The sequence below is a fragment of the Rattus norvegicus genome, chromosome 10 (genome assembly GCF_021556685.1).
Source record: "Rattus norvegicus strain SHRSP/BbbUtx chromosome 10, alternate assembly SHRSP_T2T, whole genome shotgun sequence".
Taxonomy (NCBI): domain Eukaryota; kingdom Metazoa; phylum Chordata; class Mammalia; order Rodentia; family Muridae; genus Rattus; species Rattus norvegicus.
This window is the reverse complement of record NC_141543.1, coordinates 101,548,141-101,563,536: the sequence shown is the minus strand read 5'-3', so window position 1 is coordinate 101,563,536 and position 15,396 is coordinate 101,548,141. Positions and strand designations below refer to the sequence as shown.

Sequence of the window (15,396 nt, the reverse complement as noted above, 5' to 3'; positions counted from 1 at the left end):
ATTTTATTGAGTATTTTTGTGTCGATATTCATAAGGGAAATTGGTCTGAAGTTCTCTTTCTTTGTTGGATCTTTGTGTGGCTTAGGTATAAGAGTAATTGTGGCTTCATAGAAGGAATTTGGTAGTGCTCTGTCTTTTTCAATTTTGTGGAATAGTTTGGACAGTATTGGTATGAGGTCTTCTATGATGGTTTGATAGAATTCTGTATTGAACCCATCTGGACCTGGGCTCTTTTTAGTTGGGAGGCTTTTAATAACTGCTTCTATTTCTTTAGGAGTTATGGGGTTGTTTAGATGGTTTATTTGTTCCTGATTTAACTTTGGTACCTGGTATCTGTCTAGAAATTGTCCATTTCCTCCAGATTTTCCAGTTTTGTTGAATATAGACTTTTGTAGTAGGATCTGATGATTTTTTAATTTCTTTTTCTGTTGTTATGTCTCCCCTTTCATTCCTGATTTTGTTAATTTGGATACACTCTCTGTGATCTCTGGTTAGTCTGGCTAAGGGTTTATCTATCTTGTTGATTTTCTCAAAGAACCAGCTCCTGGTTTTGTTGATTCTTTGTATAGTCCTTTTCGTTTGTACTTGGTTGATTTCAGCTCTGAGTTTGATTATTTCCTGCCTTCTACTCCTCTTGGGTTTATTTATTTCTTTTTGTTGTAGAGATTGTAGGTGAGCTGTCAAGCTGCTGACATATGCTCTTTCCTGTTTCTTTCTGCAGGCACTCAGCGCTATGAGTTTTCCTCTTAGCACCATTTTCATTGTGTCCCATAAGTTTGGGAAATGTTGTATCTTCATTTTCATTAAAGTCTAAGAAGTCTTTAATTTCTTTATTTCTTCCTTGACCAAGTTGTCATTGAGTAGAGCGTTGTCCAACTTCCATGTATATGTGGGCTTTCTGTTATTACTGTTGTTACTGAAGACCAGTCTTAGTCCTTGGTCTAAGGCTGCATGGGATTATTTCTATCTTCCTGTATCTGTTGAGGCCTGTTTTGTGACCGATTATATGGTCCATTTTGGAGAAGGTTCTATGAGGTGCTGAGAAGAAGGTATATCCTTTTGATTTAGGATGGAATGTTCTATAAATATCTGTTAAATCCATTTGGTTCATAACTTCTGTTAGTTTCTCTATGTCTCTGTTTAATTTCTGTTTCCATTATCTGTCCACTGATGAGAGTGGGGTGTTGAAATCTCCTACTATTATCGTGTAAGGTGCAATGTGTACTTTGAGATTTAGTAACGTTTCTTTTATGAATGTAGGTGCCCTTGCATTTGGAGCATAGATATTTTGTATTGAGAATTCATTTTGGTGGATTTTTTTCTTTGATGAATATGAAGTGTCCTTCCTTATCTTTTTTAATGACTTTTGGTTGAAAGTCTACTTTATTTGATATTAGAATGTCAACTCCAGCTTGTTTCTTTGGGCCGTTTGCTTGGAAAGTTGTTTTCCAGCCTTTTACTCTGAGGTAGTGTCTGTCTTTGTCTCTGAGGTGTGTTTCCTGCATGCAGCAAAATGCTGGGTCCTCTTTACGTATGCAGTCGGTTAGCCTATGTCTTTTTATTGGGTAATCGAGTCCGTTGATGTTGAGAGATATTAAGGAATAGTGATTGTTGTTTCCTATTATTTTCGTTTTTAGAGGTGTAATTATGTTTGTCTCTCTTTTGGTTTCATTGCAAGTAAGTTCTATTCTTGCTTTCTGTACAGTGTAGTTTCTCTCCTTGTGTTCCAGTTATCTATCTATTATCCTTTGTAGGGCTGGATTTGTAGAAAGATATTGTGTAAATTTTGTTTTGTCATGGAATATCTTGTTTTTTCCATCTATGTTGATTTAGAGTTTTGCTGGATATAGTAACTTGGGCTGGCATTTGTGTTCTCTTAGGGTCTGTATGACATCTGTCCAGGATCTTCTGGCTTTCATAGTCTCTGGTGAAAAGTCTGGTGTAATTCTTATAGGTCTGCCTTCATATGTCACTTGACCTTTTTCCCTTACTGCTTTTAATATTCTTTCTTTGTTTTGTGCATTGGTGTTTTGACTATTATGTGACAGGAGGAGTTTCTCTTCTGGTCCAATCTATTTGGAGTTCTGTAGGCTTCTTGTATGTTTATGGGCATCTCTTTCTTTTGGTTAGGGAAGTTTTCTTCTATGATTTTGTTGAAGATATTTACTGATCTTTTGAGTTGGGGGTCTTACTCTCTTCTATACCTATTATCCTTAGGTTTGATCTTCTCATTGAGTCCTGGATTTCCTGCATGTTTTGGGCTAGGAGCTTTTTGCGTTTTACATTATCTTTGACAGTTGTGTTGATGTTTTCTATGGTATCTTCTGCCCCTGAGATTCTCTCTTCTATCTCTTGTCTTTTGTTGGTGATGCTTGTATCTATGGCTCCTTGTCTCTTCCTTAGGTTTTCTATATCCAGGGTTGTCTCCCTTTGTGCTTTCTTTCTTTCTTTCTTTTTTAATTTATTTTTTAAATTTTTTTCCTCCATCTTTATTAACTTGGGTATTTCTTATTTACATTTCAATTGTTATTCCCTTTCCCGGTTTCCGGGCCAACGTCCCCCTCCCCTTCTATACGGGTGTTCCACTCCCCATCCTCCCCCCATTACCGTCTTCCCCCCAAAATCACATTCACTGGGGGTTCAGTCTTGGCAGGACCAAGGGCTTCCCCTTCCACTGGTGCTCTTACTAGGTTATTCATTGCTAACTATGAGGTTGGAGCCCAGGGTCAGTCCATGTATAGTCTTTAGGTTGTGGCTTAGTCCCTGGAAGCTCTGGTTGGTTGGCATTGTTCATATGGGGTCTCGAGCCTCTTCAAGCTCTTCCAGTCCTTTCTCTGATTCCTTCAACGGGGTCCTGTTCTCAGTTCAGTGGTCCTTTGTGCTTTCTTTATTGTTTCTATTTCCATTTTCAATTCCTTCACCTGTTTGGTTGTGTTTTCCTGTAATTCTTTCAGGGATTTTTATATTTCTTCTCTAAGGGCTTCTACTTGTTTACTTGTGTTTTCCTGCATTACTTTAAGGGAGTTCTCTATGTCTTTCTTAAAGTCCTCCATCATTATTAAAAAGTGCGATTTTAAATCTAAGTCTTGCTTTTGCAGTGTGTTTAGATATCCAGTATTTTCTTTGGTGGAAGAACTGGGCTCTGATGATGTCAAGTACTCTCGGTTTCTGTTGCTTAGCTTCCTGTGCTTGCCTCTAGTCACTGGGTTGTCTCTGGTGTTTGCTTGTCTTGCTGTTTCTGGGAGTGACTTGACCCTGCTGTAGGCCTCTGTGTCAGCACTCCTGTAGAACTGTTTTCCTGTTTTCTTTCAGCCTTTTCTGAGAACAGGTGCTCTGATTTCAGGTGTCTCAGCACTCCTGGAGACTGTCTTCCAGCTCTAGGCGTGGTCAGGAATCAAAGGGTCCAGCCCCTGATTGCTCCTAGGTCCTTGCACCCAGTGGGCACAGTTGGCACTATGTGATTCCCTCTTGGGTCTGGACTGTGGGCAGAGAGTATTCTCCTCTGACTTCTCAGGAGTATCCACACTTCTGAGGGTCCAGCTCTCTCCCCCATGAGATTTGGGTGCAGGGAACTGTTTGGCCGGTTCAGTTCAGTCCTGGGCGCAGACCAGAACCACAGGAACCAGCGGCTGACTGTTCCTATATCCCTGTGTCCAGAGTCACTGTGCAGTTTCCCCTTGGATCGGGAATGTGGGCAGAGGTATGCAGAGGTGGCAGTCTGTCTGCGGTCTCAGGAAGTCTGCACTCCTGGGTGCATATGGTCCATTCAGAGGACAGCGCAGAAGCTCCTTCTGCCTTGGGAGCCCCAGGGATTGACTTTAGGACATGAGGTTTGGCAGTGGACACCTCCTGCTGCCATCTCACTGGCTCAACAGGATCTGAAGCGCCAATTCTTATGCAGCTCATGTAGTCCTATGTTGGCAGGGTCTGGGCGGTTCGTTATCCATCCCATAGTGATGCTCCTTTACCTTTTTAACATTTCATTTTGACAAATAACACTCTGATCACCTTTTCATAGGTTGTTTTTATCTTAATGTCTTCTGACTCTGCCTCTCCCTATTCCTGCTGACGTCATGGGGAGGGGTCCTAGATCCACAGAGCAGTCTTTCCACTCACCCACTGCGGCCTTTGATTCGAGTGGAGCGTAATTTTGTGCAGGGAGATAGAATTCTTTTTTTTTTTTTTTTTTGGTTCTTTTTTTCGGAGCTGGGGACCGAACCCAGGGCCTTGCGCTTCCTAGGTAAGCGCTCTACCACTGAGCTAAATCCCCAGCCCCGGGAGATAGAATTCTTACCTATACCATAGCGTCATAAACCTCAGTGTCAGATTTCATCAGTAATTTCTCAATTCCTACTTCTCATTTCTTAGTCCTGTTGGACTTTTCTTCATGTGCTTCAACTCCTGCAGCTTTTCCCCTTGTAACTGTGTATCAGGGAGTTCCTGTTTTAGTTTGTCCTCCCTGACACCCCTTACTCTGTTCAGTTTGCCTCTTTCATTATTCTCAGCTTCATATCTCTTTGCACTATCGCTAAAAATACATTTCTTCTAAATGAAAATAACATAAAATAACTTGGTAATAGTGTATGTTTTCTGTAAAAAAGAAGCTGTTTGATCCTACTTGGTAGCCATAACATTTTCCTACTTAACCTTACTTGTTACTTGAGCCTTTCTCCGAATTTTTCAAATTTCCCAGATCACCTTGCATCCTACTTCTTAGTGAAATATTGCCATTTATCTCTGAAAATACAGTACTTGATTGTGTGTGTGTGTGTGTGTGTGTGTGTGTGTGTGTATGTGTGTGAGAGAGAGAGAGAGAGAGAGACAGAGAGGGAGACAGAGAGAGAGAGAGACAGAGACAGAGAGGGAGAGGGAGAAAGAGAGAGAGAGAGAGAGACAGACAGAGAGAGACAGACAGAGAGAGAGGGAGAGAGAGAGAGACAGCTGGCAGAGTAACAATCTACATGAGGCAAGAACGTCATTTAGTTCAATGTGACCTAGTTGGGTGGTGTGGGTTCTTACTTGTACAGTCTGATAACAGGCCGTTTATTTTATACATATTTAAGTACAACTTTGGAAAACAGTTTTCTAGGAACCTTTATATCAATTCTATGTGTGTAATAAAGCTTAAGGATTGACCACATTGAAATTCTTCTGCAAAGTACTAGTGATTAGTAGGGTTTTCAGTTAGCTAAATGAATTGATTCAAGCCAGTTCAAGAGTAGAAGGGCAGGTTTATTGAGAGGGGGCTCTTGGGTGGGTTCACAATCCCATAGGTAGAGGTCAGGGACATCATGTGCCTGGGCTAAAGCCAGTGGTTTTATGGGTTTTTAGGTGCGGGGTGATAATGTGTGAGCTAGGAGCTTGGATTATGCCCGTATAAGGTAAAACAAAACAAAACAAAACAAAACAAAACAAAACAAAAAAACTAAGTCACTGGGTAGGCACTGGTAGATGGGAGAGATGACGTTAGCTTGGAGTGTTCTCCTTCCTGGTGGGGTTGAGGGGAGAAAAGCCAATAGGGTTTCTTAGCTTGTACAGGGGATGAGCTGGGGTTCCAACCAACCAGTGATGTCTTCCATAAGCACGGTTCCTATAGTTTAAGACAGGTGGTCTTAAAAAGCTTCAAAGTATGGTGACTTCTCCCCTAAGAATGGACTGTACTGACTGAGAGACAGTGTTCAAGAGAAAGGTCTAGAGAGGAGGATTCTGGCTTACACATACATGATGGTTGGGGCAGAAGCGGGTGGATTTTGGTATGACCTGGTCCTGCAGATGGCACAGATTACCAGGCCCTTAGCAGCCACTCTCAGCCTCTCGGGTAGAGAACAGGTGCACATCTCTCCTCACATAGACGACCCAAGTGCCCAGCACCCCTTTCCCCTCGTGCCTCTGTGAGAGCACAGGACTCAGACCTTAATGTAAGTGCCAGTGTCTGCAGATTCATCTACACCGACAGTGCTTTTGCCTTTTCATGCCCCAGGGAAGCGCTGGCTCTGTTATGGATCCTGTATTCCATGCTCTTAAGGATGTTGCTCTGACAGTTTTCTTTTCTCTTTCATACTGAATCATGTGTGTGTGTTTGTATGTTGTGGTGTTTGTATGTATATATTCATGTGTGTGCTGTATGTATGTATGTATGTGCTGTGTGTGTGCTGTGTGTGTAGGCCTGATGGTTGATGTCTTCCTCAGTCTCTCTACCCCAGGGATCCTTTTGTTTCCACTTCCCCACCGCTGAGATTACAGGATTGTGCTGCCTCACCCAGTTTTTAAAATATATGCTAGGGATCCAAGGTCAGGGCCTCATGCTTCTGTGGTAGCAGGCACCTTACCAAATAAGCCATTTCTCCAGCACCTTCCTTCATAATACAGGAAAGGACCTAAAAGTCTTTTTCAAGTATAAATCCATTTCTGGTTCTTTATGTGATATCTTTGTTTGTTTTCTAGTCAGATGCCCTCTGTCTTTTGTTGTTTATGTCCCATTCACTCCTTCATACTGTATAATCTGGCTTTCCTCTCAGCCCTTCACCTACAGCATCTTCAGTCTTTGCTGGGCTCAGGGGGCTTGGTTCCTTGGTTGATCCCTCCCCCACTTCTTGTCTCCGGTCCTTTTGTTTCTTATAAGGTCACGTTCATCGCCTCTTTACTCTCTTCCTACTCAAGATTCTCTTCAAGCACTTCTTCCCTGTCTGTCATTAAATCAAGGATTCCTTCCCCTGTCTGTCATTAAATCAAGGATTCCTTTGGGTTTTGATTTCAGCCTTATCTACTCTTCCTAGACCATTCTATGTTTACTCAGACTACTATATCTTTGGGGGAAATATTCATAAATTAAGTTAAAGATGGTTTTTTTAAAAATTTATGTGTATGTGTGCATGTTTGTGTGAGTGAAAGCTAAGGCCAAAGAGGGTATCGGCTCCTTTAAAGCTTGAGTTATAGGGAGTTTTGAGCCTCCTGATGTGAGTGTTGGGAACCAAATTCATGGCCTCTGGAAGAACAATACATGCTTTTAACTACAGAGACATCTCTTTAGCCCCCAGTTCCCCCTTTCCCTGTGGAATAACACCTTAAACATACCATATATACCAATTTATATATACATATATATATATAATGTTGTAAATGATTGGATTTGAATAGTATCGTTTAACCACTAACAGTCATTCATTGAGAAGTACCATTTGTAATTATTCTTTTGAGAGGTAACATTAAGTTTCATGTTGATGTTCTTTTAAAACCATTTTATCTATTAGTGCCCAATTTTTTTAGTATTTTAATTATGTAACTATCTACTAAATTTCTTAGTATTTTAATTATGTAACCATCTACTATTTGTATGTGCTTAGGGCCCTCTCACAAAAAGCCAAACATAAGAAGTTTCCAGAACCACCCATCAATGAGGATGAAGATGAAGATGTCAAAGCGGAAAGGTTGAAGGTTAAAGAGCTGATGGGTTGCCAGTGTTGTGAGGAGGTAACCTGCCCTTGTTACTAAGTCATTTCAGTGTCGTGAGGAGGTAACCTGCCCTTGTTACTAAGTCATTTCAGTGTCGTGAGGAGGTAACCTGCCCTTGTTACTAAGTCATGTTCAGTGTTGTGAGGAGGTAACCTGCCCTTGTTACTAAGTCATGTTCAGCCTCAATGGTAAATCACCAAGGCACTGGAATGAGGAAGAAACACTTTTCCTATGAATGTAAAATTTATATTAGACTGCCCTCTCAGAAGTGAATCAGTTCTTGGCATACATATATGAGATATGAAATGATAGATATCTAATTTGTGACTCTGTTTAAAACTTTTTTGCTTATTAGAAACCGGCCATTATGGTATACAATTTGCATAAAGAATATGATGACAAGAAAGATTTCCTTCATTCAAGGAAAACAACAAAAGTAGCAACAAAATACGTCTCTTTCTGTGTGAAAAAAGGTTGGTATTTATTTTTCTTAAGAAAGTTTTCCAGAAGAGTAATTTCCGATTTTAGTTTGACTTTAATATATAATTTTTTCCCCAATACCTGTAGGAGAGATCTTGGGACTGTTGGGTCCAAATGGTGCTGGCAAAAGCACGATTATTAATATTCTTGTTGGGGATGTTGAACCAACTTCAGGCAAGGTACGCTGTGGACAACCATGGGTTATGTCTAATCTGATATTTTAATTTAAGATACGCTCACTAATGTCAAATTATGAACTGGATGGCCAGACATTGTGTTTTAGTATTCTTAGTATAGGTTTATGAGATTAAGGTCTTTTGGTTATCTGAAAGTAATACACGTGAAATTTTCACACACAAATAGACATATATAGTTCTGCTTTTAGTGAGTCTTTACACGCATGATAGATTTATCCACCCACTTATGAAGACAGATACAGTAATTTCTGGAGATAGGCGGGTTAGTCTGGGCCCTGTCAGTGAGTCTGCAGCGTGCTTAGGACCCCACACCCATGTGCTTCTTCTTCCTGGCTCCCCTTTGCTCTCTTCACTGTGAATTACCAGGAATACTCCTTTCTTGGGACTTTGCCTAAGATTAATTTTTATGTCAATTACACCTTATACATGAGAAACAAAAAGGACTTGTTTTACTTATCTCATTAGTTTACATACAGTGTTTCAGTGAAGCCCTGTGATGATAATACTTGATTTCCCATCCACCAGTATAAAATTACCACCTTCTCTGGATGGAACTCTTAAATTCTGACTTACTTATTCATGACCTTGCACCATTACAAAGCATTAGGATGCTGGCCAGGTACTACCGTGACCTAGGGGAGGAGCTTAACAGATCAATGTACTTACTGTCTCCTTCACAACACAAAGCAAAGATATAAAACATGGTTTGCATTTTGTAGATATTTCTAGGAGATTATAGTTCACATTCAAATGAAGATGATGAATCCACCAAGTGTATGGGTTACTGCCCCCAGACAAACCCACTCTGGCCAGATATTACTCTGCAAGAACATTTTGAAATTTATGGAGCTGTGAAAGGGATGAGTTCAGGTGACATGAAGGAAGTAATCAGTCGGTAAGTCACCCTCACCCCTTGGGGACGGAGACGCACACTGCAGCCTCTTTACATTTTAAAACAAGCATCTTTGTGTAGATCATGTTTTCCATGGAAAAATGGTCATTGCTTTTCATTTGTCCCTTACAAGTTATGATACATATGGAAAAAAATCAGCTCTTCTATTTCTGTTCATTCTGATTCTTTTTTATTTTTTTGAGATACTCTTTCGTCGGCAGCCCCAGCCAGTCTTGAAACTCAGATCTGCAAGCATCTGCTCCTGAGTGCTAGAATTAGACATATGTCAGCATGCCAGCAGGGTTCAGTTTTTCTATCTCTAATTATAGGAAAATGTACCATGCATAATATGCAAATTAATTGAATTATTTCTAAAAATTAATTTGTTTACAATGATATAAATTGGAGATTTTTTTCTTACCTAATTAACATTACCTGAGTGATACTTTTAGAACAGTATAAATAATTATATGTAACATGTTTGTATTAATACAGATCCAGGTACATAATTTTGTGTTGTCCGTTTTGCAGAATAACAAAAGCCCTTGATTTGAAAGAACATCTTCAGAAAACTGTAAAGAAACTCCCTGCAGGGATCAAGCGAAAGGTATTCTTCATCAGAGGACAGATACGTGTATTTCATTAGTTGAGGGTCCATTGCTCTCTGGGCAGACGTCCTCAGACTGAAGCCTTAGTCCAGCCTCCCTCTTTCTTCCTCCTAGCTGTGTTTTGCTCTCAGTATGCTGGGGAATCCTCAGGTGACACTGCTGGATGAGCCGTCTACAGGTATGGACCCCAGAGCCAAACAGCACATGTGGTGAGTATGACACTTGGGACATTTGCCGCTTGGTGCGTTGCATCATGGGGTAGAGTCACTGTGACCAATAGCTTCCTGTCAGTGATGAGTACATCTTGATTGTATAAAATAGCAATTAAACTTTTAAAGCTTTTGTCATATCTTTGTTGAAATGTTAATGATATTTTGTATACTGCAGAACAGAAGTCAACACACAGCTGATTACTGAAATAAATAATTCTACTTTCTGAATTAATTTTGGAAGATTTTTCTCATAGTCATTTAACAGTAAACTGTGTTTCATATTATTGTTTTGAATTTATGTTGTAATTTGTTGAAATTTAAAGCACTAGTTGGTTGAATAATTTTTAGTTCTTAATTTCCTTGTTTTTCAAGTATAAGGTTTGGGTTAGATCTATATTAATTTTATGAGTATGTCCATTTTTAAAACAAAATCACATTTTGTCATACTTGATTCTTTCTTTCTTCCTTTCATGCTTTTGTATTTTCTTTATACTTTTGTTGTTATTGCTGGGGACTGAGACCAAGATACTGTGCACTGTAAGCCGGTGCTGCACCTCTGAGCTGCACCAGCCTGGCTGTCAGGCCTTAGCTCATGGGTACCTGTGACCCAGTGCATTTGTCAGTCAGGACCAAGGAAGGGTAGGTTAGGACGGAAACTGGAGTTTGGCAGGATACAGTCGTTTACAACACTTGGTAATGGGTAAGTTTTAGTCAAGTAGTTGGGTTTTGAGAAAGTATTTCCCATATTAAACAGGTGTCACTTAACTTTTATTCTGTTTATAGGCGAGCCATTCGAACTGCGTTTAAAAACAAGAAGCGGGCTGCCCTCCTCACTACGCATTACATGGAAGAGGCGGAGGCTGTCTGTGACAGGGTGGCCATCATGGTGTCCGGGCAGCTAAGGTAGACATTTAAACAGCTCACCTTTCAGACAAAGAGAGGGAGGGCAGATTTTTAAATGTGATCTTTAAAAAATGTAGAGAACTATGCATTAATTTGAAATGTCAAAACTTTTAGTTTTAAAAATCAGTTTTGTATAGAACATTTTGGAAATACATGTATATCTATATTTTATAAAATATGTCCAGCTACTACCTGCATTCATATGTTTTTATGTCTTGTGTTTGTTATTTAAAAACTATTAAACTATTTTAAAATAATGGACATTGTTTTGAATTATAACACAAAATATAAAATAGTATTTGAGCTTATATTTGCATAAAGAAATAGTTGATTGAATAATTGAGTGTGTGCAAAGAGGCAGATTTTCCTTCACGATGGTTTCAAGTAATCTATGTCTGTATTGTTCTCTCAAAGGAAGCTTACCCGTTCTTGATCTCAGGTGAATGCTGGTTATAACCAGTTTTTCCTAGAACACTGAGTAAGGAAAAGGAGTAAGAACTGTGAGAGGTAGTGTTCACGGCTGAAAAGCTTACAGACACCCTAACTGAGCAGACACTGCATATCCCTGAGTGTGCTACAGTGTGGTGAGGTGCACACGCAGATGGGGTTCTTTGTGCACAGCTCATAAGCCTGCTTTAACACGGAGGAAAGTAAACACAGATCGAAGGGCATCCCAGCAAGACATGTGATCGGAATTCCTTAAAACTGTGCAAGTCGGGAGAAAGGAGGACTGAGTAATAAATGTCCTTAGCATTTGAAACGAGAGAGACAGCAACTAATTGCAGCATGGAATAGACCCCTAGAAACTAGGTGTAGCTTGGGATAGACCCCTAGAAACTAGGTGTAGCTTGGGATAGACCCCTAGAAACTAGGTGAAGCTTAGGATAGTCTCCTGGAACAAAAGACACTAACAGAAAGGAGCAGAATCAACCCAGGTCTGACCCTGGCCAGCCTTGTGTAATGGAGGTCACTTGATTTTGACAAACTTGTAAGAATAGAAGAAGAAAATATTATGTAAAATGAGACTAGATAAAGAGTGTATGAACATGTTGCATGATGTTTGCAACTTTTCTATACGTGTAAAGGATTGCCAGAGTCATTTTATAAAAAAAAAAAAATGTAGCAGAGATTTAAGGGAGAAATCATTCTTTGAAAACGGTCAAGCCATTTTAACTCTTTTAAAAATTATTTCAGATGCATTGGAACAGTACAACATCTAAAGAGCAAGTTTGGCAAAGGCTACTTTTTAGAAATTAAACTAAAGGACTGGATAGAAAACCTGGAAATAGATCGCCTTCAAAGAGAAATTCAATATATTTTCCCAAATGCAAGCCGCCAAGAGAGGTAACAACTTTTAAAATATATTTAATACTTTTTATACAGTTGTTTTTAAAACAAAATCCTAAACATTCAGTTTTACCAAATGACAATTCAGGGCCTAGTTGCTGTGGGGAAGCCTGCTAGCTCAGAGAGGCAGAGAAAGCACCCAGCTGACCCTCCTCCTCAACCAGTGTCCCAGAAGGAAAAAAAAACAACCCATTTCTTCTCCACAGTCTTGAAAACCCTTCCAACTGAATGTCCCTCCTTTCTACCTCCTGTGTGTCTCTCTGTCCGTCCTCCTGATTTCCTCTCAATCTCTAGTTTTTTCCTTTGTTCACTCTCTGTCAACTGGTTGCTTGCTCTGCCTGTGACCTTTGGCTGGCTTTATTCAGTCTTGTTTACAATAAACAGAAAGCTCTCGGATTAAGGATGTGTGCCAGGGCTCAGCCACACAACAGCTAGAAACAGGCTTTTCCAGTACACAGTCTCACAGTGTGATCAAATACCCTGCACACTCTTAGATTAAAGGTGTGTCCTACGACTGAGCCGTGCTGAAACTAGAGACAGCCTTTAATATCCGGGGTCACAGTGTGATCAACAAGAAATCAGGGAAGTTGACATTTTGAGGTATTTTCCATGTGTCTTCGACTGTCTTACTTTGATGTGCTGTGTTCTCAGCAGCGCAGGGCTGTGCTGTCATAATAGAGGCTTGTAACTACTACAGGGGGATAATTACCTGGTAGTGTCCAGATCATTCTGCACACACTTTTAGGGAAATTATCAGATTATTAAAATGTACATTTGAACTTAAAAAGTTTTAAGCTTAGCATTCAAGCAAACACAGCAGTTAAATTTTCCATCTTCCAGTATTTTATCTTTCTTTTTCAGCTTCTCTTCTATTCTGGCTTATAAAATTCCAAAAGAAGATGTCCAGTCTCTCTCACAGTCCTTTGCTAAGTTGGAGGAAGGCAAGTAGCATTTGAGAATACTGTAAAATGGTTTTCAAGTAAGGAAAGGGTTTTATTCAGAAAATTTAGAACTAGGAGTCAGGTTATACTTGCAGTTATAGAAAATGTAATCTTTTGTTCTTTTATTCTAAGTTAAATAAATATAAATGTATATACTCATCCTATATATTTAACAATAATTAAAAAGAGAAAAGGTCAAGTCTTTGAAAGGGGATGTGGGAAACACGGGAGAACTTCAAAGGGAATAATGCAAATTCAGTTCTCATGTATATAAGTCACAAAAACTTTAGAATTTGAAACATGTAGAGTTTTTATCATTTTCTAATGGGGATTCTGAATCGGACAATATTTACTTATATCTTATGTATCTCTGTAGCTGTAGACTAATTATTAGTTCTGAAATTTTTACCTTACTGATAATTTCTTTATAATTAAAAGAATAAGTATACTAAGAATTTGGTATTAGAAATTTGATATTAGAAGGTAGGATTTGAAGTGAAAACAGCAAAGCTGATAATGACCAATGATATGAAATGAATTTAAGAATCAAACCAGGCTCTAGTGGTGTTTGGAGAATGGGGACTAGGGCTCTGACACCACAAGGAAACAGAGGAGTGATGAAGAACAGGACACTGGAGAGGAGGAGGCGCTGACCCAGAAGAAGAAGCAGGCCACAGCACAGGTGATGCAGTTGTCTACAGAGGGCCAGCAGTGGGCGTGGAAGGGACAAGAAGCAGGGCTGAGAGAATAACAACTTGGACAGCTTCAGTTTCCAAGAAGTTGTTGACAGAGTTTTAAAAAGCAGAGTAGATTCTTTAGAACTAATTGCCATTTCACTCCTTAGAAGTATCACTAAGTAAAATGCTATTTTTACATTTTAATAGCAAAACACACTTTTGCCATTGAAGAATACAGCTTTTCTCAAGCAACCCTGGAACAGGTATTGTAAAGTTAAATTAGAAACGATTACTGTATCATTAAGTGTATCTAGTAGCAATTGCTTAGGTTTACAATGTAGAGACTGATACTATCGGCATTTAAAACTACGTACTTAAAACACAGTTACTCACCTCTTTCATGTGTGGGTGTACAGTTGCCACACGTTTTTGTGAGGACCGGAGGACAACTCAGGTCTTGTGTGGGCTTGACAAAAGGTACTGCCGAGCCATCTCACCATCCCCAAATTATAGTTTAATTGTAATTACAACTTTAGCTTCCTCTTAGTTTTTTGTCCAATTTCATTTTAATTTCATTTTCAATTAAATCTTTAATTGAAAAATCATGTAATTTATATTTATTGGCTACAGTGTGATGGTTTGATATATATGTATACTATTAAATAACTCAAGTAAATTTTATTTTGTTAAGCTTGAACATCTTTTTGTTTATCTTAGTAAATATTTAAAAGACTCATGGCATTATTTCATATTAGAATACTTTAAATTGTTTAAACATTTTAAAGCTATTTTATGACACTGCTACTTGATATATTAATTAGAAAATTTATTAACCCTCTAACTATGTGTTTGTCTTTGTATCTACTGGACAGAACTTGCTTCGTTTGAATAGCATCAATATCAGCAAACCTCTCGATACTTGTTAGATATTAGTATGGCATTGTATCATTTCTGACTTAGTTAAAATTCACTTGAATGATACAGCAGTCTCCTTCCCCTTTTTCCTCTGGCAGGTTTTTGTAGAACTTACTAAGGAGCAGGAGGAGGAAGATAATAGCTGCGGGACTTTAAACAGCACGCTCTGGTGGGAAAGAAGGCAGGAAGACAGAGTCGTGTTCTGAATGTCTGCGCTCACCCCGCCTGCTGACCCTGAACTTACTCTTTTTTATTTTGTTTTTCCTTCTTTTATCTTAACTTTGATTTTAAAAGTTTATTACTTGAATAGTCACAAAACATGAAAGCACTTGGAAATTTCCTAAACTCCTTAATTTATGCACCATGGTTATTTATGTGTCTGGGTTTTCTTTAAATAAATGTGTGTGTAGTTGTCCACCTGCATGCTTGTACCTGAAGTATGTTGAAGATAGTCTACATGCCATTATTCTCAAACAATGTTTCTCAACTTAGCATTTAAAGAAATAATACAAGAATAATTTTGAAGAATATTTAAATTTTATATTGTTACATAATTATGTAATTTCCCAGTGCTAATTAAAAAGATCAATACCTGACTGGTAACGTAGAAAAGAAACACACAAAGCAATGCAGAAACTGGGTTTTCATTTAAGATTCCTGTAAAAGAAGCTCTTAGTGGAGGTTGGCCTGTGTAAATGTGGAGCGGTTGAGAAGCGACGTCCACTAGGTGGCAGTCATTAGCCACAGTAAATAGAGCGAAGGCATGGGCAGC

General features: G+C 39.1%; 1 protein-coding gene across 1 annotated transcript in view; it reads left to right on the top strand.

Annotated features, from left to right (window-relative positions):
* Positions 1 to 15,036, top strand: part of Abca5 (ATP binding cassette subfamily A member 5) — a 68,394-nt gene extending 53,358 nt beyond the window's left edge. Inside the window, 11 exon segments of the mRNA NM_173307.1 lie at positions 7,344 to 7,470; positions 7,808 to 7,925; positions 8,020 to 8,111; positions 8,849 to 9,024; positions 9,553 to 9,628; positions 9,744 to 9,838; positions 10,625 to 10,744; positions 11,939 to 12,088; positions 12,953 to 13,032; positions 13,917 to 13,972; positions 14,723 to 15,036. Coding sequence (NP_775429.1) covers positions 7,344 to 7,470; positions 7,808 to 7,925; positions 8,020 to 8,111; positions 8,849 to 9,024; positions 9,553 to 9,628; positions 9,744 to 9,838; positions 10,625 to 10,744; positions 11,939 to 12,088; positions 12,953 to 13,032; positions 13,917 to 13,972; positions 14,723 to 14,830 — 1,198 coding nt within the window. The 3' untranslated portion in view covers positions 14,831 to 15,036.
* Positions 15,037 to 15,396: the final 360 nt, after the last annotated feature.